The following is a 17,040-nucleotide window of genomic DNA, read 5'->3' as shown; positions in this document are numbered from 1 at the left end:
CTGCTGTTTTCTACTGGTGTCTGCTAGTGTCTGCTGGTGTCTGCGGTGTCTGCTAGTGTCTGCTGGTGTCAAAGGTGTATGCTGTTGTATGCTGGTCTCTGCTGGTGTCTCCACTGTTTGCTGGTGTCTGCTGTGTGTGCTGGTGTCTACAGTGTTTGCTGTTTTCTGCTGTTGTTTGAAGTGTCTGCTGGTGTCTAAAGTGTCTGCTGGTGGCTGCTGGTGTCTCCAGTGTGTGCAGTGTCTGGTCTGCTGGTGTCTGGTCTGCTGGTGCCTGAAGTGTCTGCTGCTGTCTTCTGGTGTCAACAGTGTCTGCTGTTGTCTGCAGTGTCTGCTGGTGTCTGCAGTGTCTGATGTCTGCTGGTGTATGCTGGTGTCTGCATTGCCGGCTGGTATCTGCTGGTGTTTGTTCTCTCACTAAACCAGGGACCGATGTAGACTTGGGAAACCGGAGCAATCAGAGACCTAGGAAAGGTGATCAATTAAGCAGACTCTGCAGCCCCTGATTACCAGAAAAATATTAAACTCAATTATTTATAGAATGAAGACGGTTAACAAAACAAAGAAGAGACAAAAAAGACCTGCATTTGGCAAAAGCCTTCACATGAAACATTTCAGTTCTTGAATTTCTACCCAGGCTGTGATTCCATCAAAGTCACATTCAACACTGATTCAATTCCAGGGTTGAAAGACTATGAGGATTTAGTTGGTACTTTTGCTCCAAAATACATAAAAGGTGCTCTCTATGAAATACATTAAGAGGAAGTTAAATAACTGAAATATTTAATGTGAAGGATCTTGCCACATGTAGGTTGGCATTTATTAGAATGACACGCACTGAAGGCAGCTCTGCAAGTTGTCACTAGCTTGCACAGCCACAAAGTCATACAATCTGATTTTAAACCTAAACTTAACTCTAACCTTAACCACTCTGCTACTTTGTAGCACACACACACACACACACACACACACACACACACACACACACACACACACACACACACACACACACGCACACACGCACACACGCACACACACACACACACACACACACACACACACACACACACACACACACACACACACACACACACACACACACGCACACACGCACACACGCACACACGCACACACACACACACACACACACACACACACACACACACACACACACACACACACACACACACACACACACACACACACACACACACACACACACACACACACACACACACACACACACAAATGCAATAATGATAGGGTAGCCTCGTGGTTAGAGCAGGTAGCCTAGTGGTTAGAGCAGGTTGCATAGTGGTTAGAGCGTTGGGCCAATTACCTGGAAGGTTGCTGGGTTGAATCCCAAAGCTGAAAAGGTACAAATGTGTCGTTCTGCCCCTGAGCAAGGCAGTTAACCCACTGTTCCCCGGGCGCCGAAGACGTGGATGTTGATTATGGCAGCCCCCAGCACCTCTCTGATTCAGAGGGGTTGGGTTAAATGCAGACACATTTCAGCTGAAAACATTCCGTTGGACAACTGACTAGGTATCCCCCCTTTCCCTGTAATTGTCTATATATGCACCCCACATGCCCAATGAGTGAGCATGTATATCCAAAAGACTTGTTTCCAAACAGTATAATGTTCCTCTTTATGAAGGAAAACGTGCTAATCTATTAGCAACAGATGAACATACTGTAAAAATCCTTTTTCACAGCCTTTGAAAAACGTGTTTTGTGGCTTAACCACCCAAGCATTGGAAGCCAATTGTAATCTTCAGAGGGCTCGTCAAACTGAACATTTTCACTAGTTTTTCTTCTTTCATCACTCAGGGACTTGAGACAAGCCAAGATAACCTCATAGATTGCCTCAAGCGATTACATTTCTGTTATTTCGCCAAGGCTACATGCTCATATTGACTCGTTCCCCCTTCGTTGGTTAGACACCAAGGACTTAGTAGGAAATGGATTTGGATCAGGGCGACTGGGACTAATTTTAAACGTCAGTCAATAAATTGATGCCACAGCCGGCGCAACGCAGAACGGATTAAACAAGCACCTAGGAGTATATAGAGCACCCAAAATTCTATCAAGCAAAGGCAGCAGGTGCAGCAAAAACATCAAATATTATTTTGTAATGTGTTGTTTTGTTCCTGCCTCAAGAAAAGGTGTCATGCAATAAATGACTGTTAGATTTGCGTGCCAGCGGTTGGGGTTTTCATTTGCCAAACCCTCGTTTGTGTGATTGTAATATGCGGACAGAGCATATTGTCAGAATGGGGTTTGAAGGATGTAAGGTGTTGTCGGCCATTTTTGCTATAGAATGTCACAGGTCAGATACAGTGACAAGGCCAGGTAATAGTGGCCCCTGTATTTAATTAGAAAATAAAAAGTATACCTTGTTCTTAATTCCGTGCATCAATTTAAGTAACATAATAAAAATATCCCCAACCAAATCTGTCAGTTCAAGCTAGAGAGATATATTTTTTTTTGCACACACACACAATCAACCACATCCACATCTGTGGTGGAAAGTGACCAAGCTACAAAGGTGTTACTATTATGGTGATAAACTATTATGAAAGTCACGGACAGAATGGTGTTCTCCGTTTTGATTTACAACACATACACATCTGAAGTCGGTAGTGCTGATGTGCCAACTTGTTTGACCACACTACAGAAAGGGTAGTCCTTCACGAACACCATGTTGTTCTCTGTTTTTCTCTACCAGGTAGTTTTGTGCTCAAAAATATAGGGGTTAAATATGTGTAAAAGTATATATAGATTTATATATTTCCTGAGCTTCCTTACATCTCCTAGATATAGGACAGACACTTCAAAACCGTATTCCTTCGGGATTTATTATTTTTATTGTCTTTTTTTGCCATTTCTGAATGCGTTATTCAATATTTCTATGGGCTATAGTATTAAAGGCCAGATTCAATATTTTATCAAATAATGTTTTATATTTTTGTGGGATACCTAAATGGTTCCTAAAATTCTAAATCAAATAGCTAAATGATCCATGGTATGACCATTTTAAAACCGACTTAGACTTTTAGAGGTTATTTGCAAACCTATTCTGTTCTCTCTTTTTCCTTGCTAAAAGTTATTTCCTCCTTTCCTCATGCCTCAATCTTCTCCTCATCTCCTCTCTTTCCTTGTCTACTTTCACCCTCTTCCTGTCTATCTTCCCTTCTCTCTCCACTATCCGCTTTTCAAGCAGCGTGTCGATTAATTAATAGCCGGCTAATTTAATTTCCCAAAAAGTTTAAGCATGAATAAAGACTGACAAGACAAAGTTCTAATCTGCCCAAAGTTTAATTAGACTCAGCAAGGTTTTCATAGAAGCAGACGGGGTCAGAGTGGAAACAGTGGCATGGGTAGGGAACCGGGAAAGGGGAAGAGGAGGAGGGTATGATACAGTGGAAGGAAAGGGAGAGAAGACTGTGGCAAGTTTGTCAGTCTGTAATGACCTAATGGACGGGGGCACGGGGTGGTCTGCTTCATGTTGGGTATTCGGGGTGCGCAACAAAAGTTTGTGGAGTCTTATTCTGATACAGCTCACCGGCACCCCACTCCCCACACCCCCACTGCACCGACACAGCACACACAGTCACTCAAGCACACACACACACACACACACACACACACACACACACACACACACACACACACACACACACACACACACACACACACACACACACACACACACACACACACACACACACACACACACACACACACACACACACACACATACCTGTCAACCTGGTCCACCTGGATGGGGTTTCCCCTGGCAGCATTGAGACAAGGCACTGGTTGAAAATCAATTGGCTGAGAGTATTATGGGGACGAAGTGTCTGCATGTATTAGATTTGGCCCAGAGGCCCCAAGAGGGATCTCAGTGCGTATCGGAGACCAGAATGCCCTCAATCCAAATGAATACACTGTCACATGGACAGGAATTATTATGAGGGTGTGTGTTGGGGTTTGGGTCTTGTTCTTCTGTGTTTCTGTGTGTGTACCTGTGTGTCAAATCAAATTGTATTGGTCACATACACATACTTAGCAGATGATATTGCGGGTGTAGAAAATTCCTAGGAAGTGCAGTAGTATCTAACAATTCATAACAATTCATAACAATACACACAAATCTAAAAGTAAAAGACTGGGATTAAGAAATATATAAATATTAGGACGAGCAATGTCAGAATGGCATTGACTAAAATACAGTAGAAAACAGTATGTAAACATTATTAAGGTGACTCGTGTTCCATTATCACCCAGGTCCCCGAGCTTAATGATGAGCTTGGAGGGTACTATGGTGTTGAAGGCTGAGCTATAGTTAATGAGCAGAATTCTTACATAGGTATTCCTCTTGTCCAGATGGGAGAGGGCAGTGTGCAGTGTGATGGCGATTCCATCATCTGTGGATCCATTGGGGCGGTATGCAAATTGCAGTGGGTCTAGGGTGTCAGGTACGGTGGAGGTGATATGATCCTTAACTAGCCTCTCAAAGCACTTCATGATTACAGAAGTGAGTGCTACAGGGCGAAAGTGATTTAGTTCAGTTACCTTTTCTTTCTTGGCAACAGGAACCACTCTGGACATATTGAAGCAATTGGGGACAGCAGATTGAGATAGGGAGAGATTGAAATTGTCTGTAAAAACTCCAGCCAGCTGGTCTGCGCATGCTCTGAGGACACGGCTAGGGATGCCGTCTGGACCGGTAGCCTTGTGAGGGTTAACACTCTTGAATGTCTTACTCACGTCGGCCACGGAGAAGGAGAGCCCACAGTCCTTGTGAGCGGGTCTCGTCGGTGTTTAGCTTGTCTGGGAGCAATACTTCAGTTTCTGCGACGTGGCTAGTTTTCCCTTTGCAATCCGGGATTGTTTGTATATCCTGCCACTTACGTCTTGTTTCTAAGCCGTTGAATTGTTACTCCACTTTGTCTCTGTACTGACGTTTTGCCTGTTTGATTGCTTTACCATACTCCCAGTCACCTTGTTGGGGTAAAATGCTGTGGTTTGAGATTTCCGTTTTGCATGAATTCTGCCATCTATTATCCATGGTTTTTGGTTTGGGTAGGTTTTAATAGTCACAGTGTGAACAACATCCCCTAAACACTTCCTGATGAACTTAGTCACTGTGTCCATGTTTAAGTCAATGTTATTCTCAGAGGCAACTCAGAACATATCCCAGTCAGCGTGATCAAAACCATCTTGAAGCATGGATTCTGATTGGTCAGACCACTGTTGAATAGACCTTAGCACAGGTACTTCCTGTTTTGAGTTTCTGCCTATAGGAAGGGAGTTGTGATCTGATTAGCCAAAGGGAGGGCGGAAGGAGGGCCTTGTAGCCATCCTTGGAAAGGAGAGTAAAAATGTTTGAGAGTTTTTTAAGCGCGAGTACTACAGGCAATGTGTTGATAGAACTTCGGTAGCATTTTCCTCAAATTTGCTTTGTTAAAATCCCCAACAACAATACATGCGTTCTCAGGATATGTGATTTCCAGTGTAGTTCCTTGAGGGCTGTCGTGGTATCGGCCTAGTGGGGAATATACATGGCTGTGACTGTAACCAAAGAGAATTCACTTGGGAGGTAATACGGTCAGCATTTGATTGTGAGGTATTCTAGGTTGGGTGAACAAAAGGACTTGAGTTCCTCTACATTATCACAATCACACCATGATTAGTTAATCATGAAACATGCACCCCCGACCTTTCTTCTTCCCAGAGAGGTCTTTATTCCTGTCTGCACGATGCACTGAGAACCCAGCTCACTGTATGGACAGGGACAGTATATCCGGAGAGAGTCATAATTCCGTGAAACAGGAGATCCTTGCCCTGAGCTCATCTACTTTATTGTCCAGGGACCGAACATTAGTGAGTAATATACTCTGAAGCAGTGGATGTTGTGCACACCTCCTGAGTCAAACTAGAAGTCCACTCGAATACCTCTTCTCCACTGGCAGCATCTTGGAGCAGCCTCTGGGATCATTTAAATTGCCCTGGGGGGTACGAACAAGGGATCCAATTTGGGAAAGTTTTATTTCTGGTAGTAATGCTGGTGAGCAACTGCCACTCTGATATCCCCCAAATGTTGGTTATATGTAATAACAAGAACAATGTTCTGGACTAATAATGTAAGAAATAACACACACAAAAACAAAATACTGCAAAGTTGCTTATGAGCCAGAAACAGAGCTGCAATGTCTGTCGACACCATGTAGTTGTGTGTATGTGTTTGCATGGTTATATGTGAGTGCTTGCATGCTGGTCTATATGTGTACTATCATATGAATAGGGATGGGCCCTAAACATAGACTTTAATCGAACAAAGTTGCTGGCTCCCTCGTTCCCTCTTTAAACTGTAAAGAACACATTTGGACTTCAAGATAATTAAACATATGACAATTTTGTAAAGAAAAATGAATAGTTTCTCTATGTATATTGGATCGAACCAAGGTGAGGAGAATGGAGTGGAGGATAGGAATTTCCTTGTTAGCATATCTCACAGAAAGAGGGGGAGCCCAATATGTCTCCTTTCTTTACTCTGGTCGACAGCGTAAAATGTCAGATACTCATCTGGAAATTATTTCCATTTTATTACGCCGACATCTTCCAGAGCAGGGACTTTGGAATCTAATTAGTTTGGACAGAGAAGTGGGACCGAGGCAGACGAGTGTGTATGGAGCGCTGAGAGGAGGAGACTTCTCTTGGGGCCCTCGTAGATGGCTTGAGAGGGTCCCGGGGGTTAACTGGAACTCTGGAAATGAAGATAAGGCTCTTAGATGAAGGTTCAGCAGGAACAATCTTTTCTATTAGAGACAGTTGAATATGGAGTTCCCTTGATAACATGCCAACGGGGCCTTATCGACACAGAAGAGTGTGTGTGTGTGTGTGTCTCAGTGTGTGTCTCAGTGTGTGTAGGAAGTTTCGAAAACAGGGGTTCAATTACTCCTCCAAAAACTGATGATTTCAACAAAATGTTTCCTGACAACACTGCTGGTTACTCGACGCCAAAGCTCATATTATCTTTCATGAAGTGAGTTTTAAATTAGGACTGATGACCTCCATGTTTAATAGTGGAAGGTCTTATTAGAGAACCCTTCAATGATCTTAGCTTCCCTAAGTATACCAAGGGACCCTTACTACCCTTTCTCACCCCGCCCAACCATTTCCTCCCACCACGCCGGCCAATTAGTACAACCTCAAACAAAAGCCAATTAATTCCTGCTTTTGATTATGAGCAACATGACCCTCTGGGCCTTCACTAAATTGTCTGATTAGCACTTCTCGAACGTAGGGGCATGATCTGATTGGTCTTTTTCATTTTTACTATTCCTTAAATATCTCAGGCTGTAGAAATTAATACTATTCTGGGATTAGGTGATGTTCCCCTCCTGAATCCTAACCTTAACCATTAGTAGGCCACCTGTTGAAGAGAGGCTGAAAAAAAGCATTTTGAAAACAACCAAAACTGCATTGTATTTCTGGCATACATCTAGCTACACAAACCGTATTTTCCCAAGTGCCTTGCTTTCCATGAGAAATGGGTAAGCATTATGAAGCCCAAAAATCCACCGTAGTGTGAGATTTTGGAGTAATGCACACAGTCACTACTCAGCATTCTCCAAACCTAGCTAAGGATGCGAAAGCATATACCCTCCTCCCCCCAAAAAGTAAGGAAAAGCCCACTGGAGCTCCTTTAATACAGGGGCAATGAATTTCAATTATGCATGAAGCAGAGGCAGTTTGGGAAATAATCGCTTCCCCCAGAGAACTGAACAGCCTGTTCCCCCCTCCCATCTCGCCCCGCAGTATCAAATAATAATCTAATGTCACGCACAGAAGAAAGGTTACTTTCTGCATACGCATTGATATTTCCGCTCGGGGATGCTGACCTTTTTCCATTAAGCTGTGATTTTTTAAATGTGACACAGCCGTAGCAGAGGCGGTGTCTGTGTGTTATATTAACATTCATTATGCCATTTGTTCTATGTGAAAAAGCAGTAGTGGTGTTGTTGACTCCGCCTTAATTGACTGCGCGACATAATTCCCTTTTAGTCAACCTTGAGCGTGTTTTTCTTAAAATTTCCTTAATCTTGTTTCACACTCAACACCCACTATCTGGTATGTGGTTGCATCTCTGTTAAACATCATATTGCTGCATCTCTGTTAAACATCAAATTAGGCAATGTTCTTGGCAGTTTTTTGCACTGTGACTCTGAATATTAGATTTTTATCTAGCGTATTATGAGTTGTCTTATTTAAGTATTATGAGTTGTCTTGTTGTGAAACGAAAACAATGAATTGCTTACTGAACCTCCCTGATCACCCACCACTGCGTGGCCGCGCACGACTCCAACACCATCATTAAGTTTGCTGAAGACACGATGGTGGTAGGCCTGATCACCGACGACAATGAGACCTTGCCGACGACAATGAGACCTTGCCTATCGGAAGGTCAGAGACTTGGCAGTGTGGTGCCAGGACAACAACCTCTCCCTCAACGTCAGTAAGACAAATGAGCTGATCTTGGACTACAGGAAACGTAGGGCCGAGCAAGCCCCCGTTTACAGCGACTAGGCTATAGAAGAGCAGGTCGAGAGCTTCACGTTCCTCAGTGTTCACATCACAAAGCATCTGTCATGGTCCACACACACCAGCACAGTCATGAAGAGGGCACAACAACACCTCTCCCCCATCAGGAGGCTGAAAAGACTTGGCATGGGCCCTCAGATCCTCAAAACGTTCTACAGCTGCACCACTGAGAGCATCTTGACTGGCTGCATCACTGCTTGGCATGGCAGCTGCTTGACATCGACCACTACAGAAGGTAGTGTGTATGGCCAATTACATCACTGGGGCCAAGCTCCCTGTCATCTAGGACCTCTTTACCAGAGGTCAGAGGAAGGCTCTAAAAATTGTCAGACTCCAGCCAGCCAAGTCATAGACTATTAGTTAAATAGTTAACCAAATAGCTACCCTGACTCTTTTTTTCACAAATGCTGCTGCTATCCTGTTGCCGAGACACTATATCCCTACCTATATGTACATACTGTATCTACCTCAACTGCCTCGTACCCCTGCACATCGACTCGACTTCTGGTACCCCGTGTATATAGCCAAGTTATACATTACTCAAGTTATACATTACTCATTGTGTATTTATTATTACTTTTATTATTACCTGTTATTACTTTTCTATTATTTCTCAAAAAAAATTCTCTCTGCATTTTTGGGAAGTGCCCATAAGTAAGCATTTCACTTTTATTCTATGAAGCATGTGACAAATGAAATGTAATCTTATTTAGATTTTATTTGAACAGGTCTATGCTGGACTGGTTAAACACAGTATGTTGGTGGATTAGTCCACACTGGTTGGCTCTGTTGTCCCATTTCACAAACATGATATGTTCTGTCATTTCTTTTCATTGGTATCCTTCATAATAAGATGATCACTTTATGAAACTGATTATAAATGTGTTTTCTGCTATCACATGTGCTCATCTAAATCTACTGTCTAAGACTCATCCTTGTTATTATGTGTCCTCCTCATTTGCTTTCTTATACTAACTCCGATACCCTTTCTGTCTGCAGATCTCAGGCCTCTGCCTGATGTGGCCATGACTGGGAACTGCACCCATGAGTGTACCGAGTACGGCCACTCCGACGCCTGCTGGATGCCTGGTCAGCCCTCCCCCAATCGTAAGAGTTCCACCAAGAACGCCCCCAAGCTCTCCACCTTCGTGCCTTACCTGGAGAGTGAGGGGCAGGACCACCTCATGGCCAACGGCAGTCCCAAACCCATGGCAGACGAGCGTGGGAGTGCTGGAGGTGGCAGCGGAGGCTCCAAGGTGGCTAACATCCGCTTCCTGCCCCCTTACAGCAGTGCCTTCTCCGGGGGCAGCGACTCCGGCAAAGGCTGCGAGGAGATTCCCCTGAGCCAGGCAGCCGAGTACCATTCCGCCACCACACCCACCAACCAGGGCTCCAAGAGAGAGATTTACCTGTGAGGGCGATGATGGGCGATGATGTGGCCACCACCCCACCACCTTCACCCTTACCCATATGCCCACTGTTCCTGACCCCATGCCCTCAGGCCTACCCCCTCACTGCCCCTGTGCCTAGCTGCTGTGTCGTCTGAGAAGTGCCATAGCACCACCACCACCCTCCTTTTTATAACCACCTCCCACCGTTTGAGGCTTTAGAATCCACAAATCCTCCAATGAATGAAATAAAGAGTACAAATCGGTCAAAGCCAAACAAAGAAGATACTTGGCGAGTGCAAATTCTACTGACAGAATGTAAACTACACTATCATTTCAACATTGTGATAACTTAATTGGAGACTATTTAGTTATGATTGCGTGTTCAAGTTTTTTTTTTACAATTAATTTCCATTGGAGTTCCGTTGGAACTGAAAACAATGAGGGTAGAAAAGTGTTCTTGTAAAATAGGCACATGAATATACAGTGTATGGACATCTATTTTAGGTGTTCTTTTGGTTTTTCTGTTTTGTTTCCTTTTTTTTTAGAAGTGAGTGTCGTTCTCAACTCTGGGACCTCCAATTAATAAGCAAAAAGGCACGAGGGGGTGTGGTATATGGCCAATATACCACGGCTAAGGGCTGTTATTTTGCACGACACACTGCAGAGTGCCTGGATACAGCCATTTGCCGTATTTTGGCCATATGCCACAAAACCCCTGAGGTGCCTTATTGCTATTATAAACTAGTTACTAAAGTAATTAGAGCAGTACAATAAATGTACCCATGCTATACGGTCTCATATACCACGGCTGTCAGCCAATCAGCATTCAGGCCTAGAACCACCCAGTTTATAACTAGAATTAGAGCGGTGTTTCTCTTGCCTGACTACCCAAACTCCTTGCTCCTGCAAAATGCTACACCACACCCACGGATGTTAGTTTCTTCTCCGCAATGAGTCATGATCCGAGTATCTTGCGCAACGATTTATAGAAGAGGAAAAAAGAACTATCGCCATTCTGATTGGTACCAGAAACCAATGGGTTGGGACAGAGCCAGAACACGTGGGTAAAGCGGCAGTTTGAAAATTCGACATTGGCTTTGATACTCTGATTGGTTAGAGATGATCCAATCACTGATTACTATGTTTTGTACACCACCCCTCATTTTAGTCGATACCACAAACAACTTCAATGATGGCAGTCTCAGACTGAAGTATGTAGCGAACTATAGAGCCGTGGAAGAATTCAGTTTGAGTCGTCAGGCAAGTCCTGCTCCTACTCAAGAGGACACAGCTGACTGGTAATTTTGCCATCCTTTGCTCAACATAAGACATTAAAGTCCTCAACACATTTTTCACAACCAAGAGGTCTTTATCAATGTACAGAGCTGTAAATACAATGGACATGAGTTAGACTTTAAGCATTTTATTAGATTATTTTCCTTTGGCTGTATAGAGCTTCAATAAGAGCTGTACCTTTTTGAGTCATTGTTGTTATGATCTCACAGTGATGTGGAACCTTTGTTGGTTGGTTGTGTTATCCATGATGTACCGGTTGACAATACCAAGTGTAACACTGGGAGGATTTATAACCTTTGACACATCACTGAACATGTGAAGCTACAGTACACATGTGCGACTTTGTATTCCTCATCTTTACTATGATCTTAGACAAAAGAAAAACACTTGAGAAAAAAATGGTGCTGGTGTTAAATGTGTTGGCTGAAGTGGATGTCAATGTCTACTGCTGTGCATTTCCAGTCCCTCGCCACCCAAATCTCAAACTCCTTGATTGAGGTCTCACCGAAGGATCAATTCACACCAGGTATCCAGTTGGAGAGCAACAAGAAACAGCTTGCTTTTGTTAAGGTGTATCGTTCCTGGTGCACATACTCCATCACTCTAACTCCCATGTATTGCAATCTCTAGTTTCTAAGTTTGACAATTTAGTAGTCATCTTTGTGAAAACTGATGGTATTTATCACCTGCTGTTCCAAGTCAGTTCCCCACTGTAACACGGCTGTTAGAGACCTGCTGTGGGTGTGAGGTAAAGTCTGTCCTGGTCCTGTGGTGTGACGGTGGTAGTAGTTGGAGAGTTGGAGAGGATTCACAGCTCTCCTATACACTAGCGTGCTAACCCCGCTAACCCCGCCATGCAGAGGCATTGCTCTAATTGAGCCTGGAGGCATCGTTCATTAGCAGTGATCATTTCCACATCTCAAAACCGAGCAGGGTGTCCTGGCGGTTTGGAAGTTAATTTGGAGTCTCATAATAATAACTGCTGACAGTAATGGGGATTTCACCTGTGGCAATGAGCATCAGCCATGATTGGACTAATGAAAACGCATTGAGGAGAAAAAAGAGTGTGACAAAGACCTCCAGACTACTAACACTGCAGCTGGAGCTCTTGCACAACACAAACACCCCCGCAGGATACACTCAAAGAGACATTGTTGTTGTTATGGCTTGCTAGGATACAAAACATGATTCAGGTGGGGTCATTTAAGGGTCATGGCATCAAAAAGCTAAGGTCACAAGGTCAGGCTAGTATGTTTGTCTTATGTTCCTGTGTCTGACCGTAGACTGCATTTTTTTTTGTATGCATTTCTAGTATGCTTTGAATTACAGTTCACATTCAACAAGTCCTTGGCTGACTTGATTGTGCGTGCTTCAATGTATAACATGATTTACATGTGACTAAATGGTTAACCATTGTAAATAATGCATCATTTAAAAATCTCAGTCATAGGTCTATCATGGTGACAATCAATCCCTGTGACTTTTGGAAAAGCACGTATTTTATTTAAAGCCACGTAATAAAGGGATCGTCTACAAGAACATATAAGGCAGGAAAGTAACGGTGGACAGCATTGAATCTGTTTGGAATCTGTTTGAAATCAACTGTATTTCAGTTCTACTGGGCTATGTCAACATTGTACAATATATTACATTAATTAATGAATACAATTTTCATCATCACCTATTCTAATGAACACAAAGTAATGTTCAACCAAATCCTCCCAATGACTTCTCCACAGGAAGGTCCATACACAGTAACAGCTAGGGTCTTGGACCTCAAGTAACTGTTCATTCAAAGTATATCTCAATGTTGATTTCATGTCCTTGTTTGATAATGTATAGATCAAACACTGGTATCAAACACTGGTATTAAGTCACTGGTTTCCCCTGTGGTGTTCCTTCACAGCAAACAAATAATTTTCTCCCTGACAGGGCCTCTATTCCCCTGGTTCTCCCTGAAAGGGCCTTTAGATCCCTGGTTCTCCTAGACAGGGCCTCTATTCCCCTGGTTCTCCCTGAAAGGGCCTTTAGATCCCTGGTTCTCCTAGACAGGGCCTCTATTCCCCTGGTTCTCCCTGAAAGGGCCTTTAGATCCCTGGTTCACCTAGACAGGGCCTCTATTCCCCTGGTTCTCCCTGAAAGGGCCTTTAGATCCCTGGTTCTCCTAGACAGGGCCTCTATTCCCCTGGTTCTCCCTGAAAGGGCCTTTAGATCCCTGGTTCTCCTAGACAGGGCCTCTAGTCCCCTGGTTCTCCCTGAAAGGGCCTTTAGATCCCTGGTTCTCCTAGACAGGGCCTCTAGTCCCCTGGTTCTCCCTGACAGGGCCTCTAGTCCCGTGGTTCTCCCTGACAGGGCCTTTAGATCCCTAGTTCTCCCTGACATGGCCTCTAGTCCCCTGGTTCTCCCTGACAGGGCCTCTTGTCCCCTGGTTCTCCCTGACAGGGTCTTTAGTTCCCTGGTTTTCCCTGACAGAGCCTCTTGTCCCCTGGTTCTCCCTGACAAGGCCTCTTGTCCCCTGGTTCTCCCCGACAGGGCCTCTTGTCCCCTGGTTCTCCCCAACAGGGCCTCTAGTCCCCTGGTAACCTCCCTTGCCCACCCATGGACTGATCATGACCTCCAGTGCCGGAGGGATAAACTCTAAGCCCTTCTGAGCTCCATCTCCTGAGTTGACATAGCTGATATACAGAGGGGTGACGGGGTAGAGGGCTGCAGGGAGGAGGGGGAGGAGGGGTCCTTGAACAACAAATGGGGAGGGAGATAGAGATGGAGTAAGAGTAAATGATTTGTGAAGGGGGTAGGTCATGTGGCACCAATTAACCCCAGCTTTTTGTGGTGGTGCGGAGAAGCTGACCTTTGAGATGTGATGCTATTTGCTTTCCTTTAACCTTTGAGGCTCAATGTGAACACACGGTGAAATTTGAGAGGGGATGAGGAGAGCATGTGTGTGTGTGTGTGTGTGTGTGTGTGTGTGTGTGTGTGTGTGTGAGCACGCGTTTGTATGTAGCACACAGGTGTTTTTTCTGTATTTGTAGCTTTAGAGGTGCTGCCTGCATACTGTAAAAAGATGGCTCCACCTAAGCTCTATGGACTCTTCTGACAGTCTCACAAACTCTCACTCTCTCCAAGGGGAATCACCTGGAGTTTATCCCTAGAGAGGAGCTGTCACAGATACGGGCAGGAGAAGACTGTGTGCGTGTGTGCGCGTGCATGCATATGAGAGAGTGTGCACGTGTGTCTAGCACCACTGCAGCAGCATCCTATTTTATGCTGAGGCAAAGCATGCCTGTGTTGATTTGGTTGGTTTATTGCTTTGTGTGTGCATTTTATTCAATTGTATTCCTTAATTCATGAAGCATGTAGAACTCTTTACCTCAACGGATCGGCTTATACAGTAACTGGTCCGTGAAACATGGAAGGCAGTCAGTGCAGACAGGCGTAACATGGATAACAAGGGATAGTATTTGGCACATCTTTTTCACATCCCTTTTGTGTTTTTGTGCTCGGTAATGTTCAAATCCTCATCATGATGATAATTCCACCTTGTTTGCTTTTAAGAGACTATTTAACAGATTCAGAGAATTGGGTGTGCTCATAAATATGGTTGGATATTAATTATAGTGAATAGAAAATGGAATGTAGATCAGTACTTGTAATGTTATCAAGGGATTCCCTTGTTGGTCTATATATCTTGATTCCTAAGTATTCATTAATGCAACCTAGAATGAGTTTAGAGTGCTAATTGAAATCACTTTGCTTTCCAGTGTGTGACTTTTAGGTGTGTGTTTTGAAAATGGCTCAGTCAATGGTATGCGGAGTGGCATTGAGCCCTCATTTGTAGGACCCCACCATTATAACGACATCACTGGGGTGGGCAGTTCAATCCGAAGCCCACCTCCAAGGACTATCAATTACGTTGAAGCTCCAATCACATCACATTATGGTGTCAAATCATACCAGCAGAACAAACAATACACAGTTAATCAAGGTGCAAATAACAACTGGGGCTGGTCAAAGAAATAGGTCGGTGCTGGTTGTTCTTGATGAGGAGATTTAGTAGAGCATGAAAAAGCCAATTTTATAAATATATACATTTTTGTTGTTGTCAACGTTGTTTTATTAATAGAATAAAAACAACACAGCTATAAACATATACATATAAATGGTATTTGTTATTTTTACCAGAGGCATTGGATTTTTGGCTTTGTAAAATATGTCCTGCATTTCCACAAGGCAGACTGTGTTCTACGTTTCCTGTTTCCCCTTAATGATGGGTGCTTAATGACAGCATAACTCTGACATACTCACAATACAATGAAACACACAAAACGCTATGACATGGGAAACGTAACTGAATAAACAATCACAAAATCAGTTAAAGGAACTGAAACAAAGCAGATGATGCTTATTGAGAAAACAGTTCATTTTTAAACAATCTCACTTTGTGCCATGTAGAGTTATTCAGTTATTGGGTTCCTCATCCCTTTCTTACCCCAAAAGCTGAAGAAAGTGAAACTTGCTCCCCTCAAGGTAACTCGTCCCAAAAGGTCGGGTGAGCTTTCGAAATGAGAAGAAGAAAACAGGAATAATCAGCTGCCGCTAAATTATGTCTTTATAGAAAGTCAAACTTTGTAGCCTAATTGTTGGTTATATACAATATATATAGGAAACATGCTTGTGATGCCTTGTTTTCTGGTACAGTTTTATGTACATGCAAGTGTAGCTTTTTTTTAAATTAAGAAAAAAAACATTGTGAAATCCAACGACAAGTCTAAATTGTAAAATATTTTTCCCAATAGGGTATGTTAGGGTGTGAGTGGTCAGGTTTGTGCAGAAATGGTGAGGATGCTGACTCTGTCTAAAACCTCTTCTGTAACTATTCACTGGCTTTATGGCTTTTTACTCTTTTTCATTTTTATTTTTATTTGATCTTAATTGCAAAATAGTGGCTTTGAGGAAATCTGGTTCTATGTTCGTTTTTAGCCTAATTAGTTTTATTATGTTAAGATCAGTATCTGCATGTTTGAACAATAAATGTGGTCTTTTATTTTTGCTGAGCAAATCAAAGAAACAATATCTTGTAATTATCCTTCCTTATAGCTTTACAATAAAATACATTCAATTAAAATGTGTTTGCCTTTTTTTGCAGTTCTGTATGTATGATAATTGTCTGAAATGAATACTTTCACATCATTACCATGCATTGTATTCAAAGAAATCCCAAACTTGTACAATCATAACATAACATCTAATTATAGATCATAATCAGTGTAGATGTGGTCATAGTGGAGGATGTACACTGAGTGTACAAAATAACTTCCTAATATTGAGTTTGCCCTGAGAACAGCCTCAATTCGCCAGGGCATGGACTCTACAAGGTGTCAAAAGTGTTCCACAGGGATGCTGGCCCATGTTGACTCCTATGCTGGATGTTGGCTGGATATCCTTTGGGTGGTGGAACATTCTCAATATACATGGGAAACTGTTGTGTGTGGAAAAACCCAGCTGCATTGCAGTTCTTGATACACTCAAACCGGTGTGCCTGGCACCTACTACCATACCCCGTTCAAAAGCACTTAGATCTTTTATCTTGCCCATTCATCTTCTAAATGTCACACATACACAATCCATGTCTCAAGGCTTAAAAATCCTTATTTAACCTGTCTCCTCCTTTTCATCTACGCTGATTGAAGTGGATTTAAGAGGTGACATCAATAAGGGATCATAGCTTTCACCTGGTCAATCTATG

The 17,040-nt window shown here is 43.2% G+C and overlaps 1 protein-coding gene across 2 annotated transcripts in view; it reads left to right on the top strand.

The window, feature by feature from the left end:
* Positions 1 to 16,419, top strand: part of LOC135526583 (protocadherin-1-like) — a 430,021-nt gene extending 413,602 nt beyond the window's left edge. For both annotated transcript variants that reach the window (XM_064955086.1, XM_064955085.1), the window contains exon 5: positions 9,607 to 16,419. In XM_064955086.1, the coding sequence (XP_064811158.1) occupies positions 9,607 to 10,022 (416 nt within the window). In that variant the 3' untranslated portion in view covers positions 10,023 to 16,419. The remainder of the gene's footprint in view (positions 1 to 9,606) is intronic.
* Positions 16,420 to 17,040: the final 621 nt, after the last annotated feature.

The sequence above is a fragment of the Oncorhynchus masou genome, chromosome 32 (genome assembly GCF_036934945.1).
Source record: "Oncorhynchus masou masou isolate Uvic2021 chromosome 32, UVic_Omas_1.1, whole genome shotgun sequence".
NCBI lineage: Eukaryota > Metazoa > Chordata > Actinopteri > Salmoniformes > Salmonidae > Oncorhynchus > Oncorhynchus masou.
This window is presented reverse-complemented; position numbering and strand designations above follow the sequence as displayed.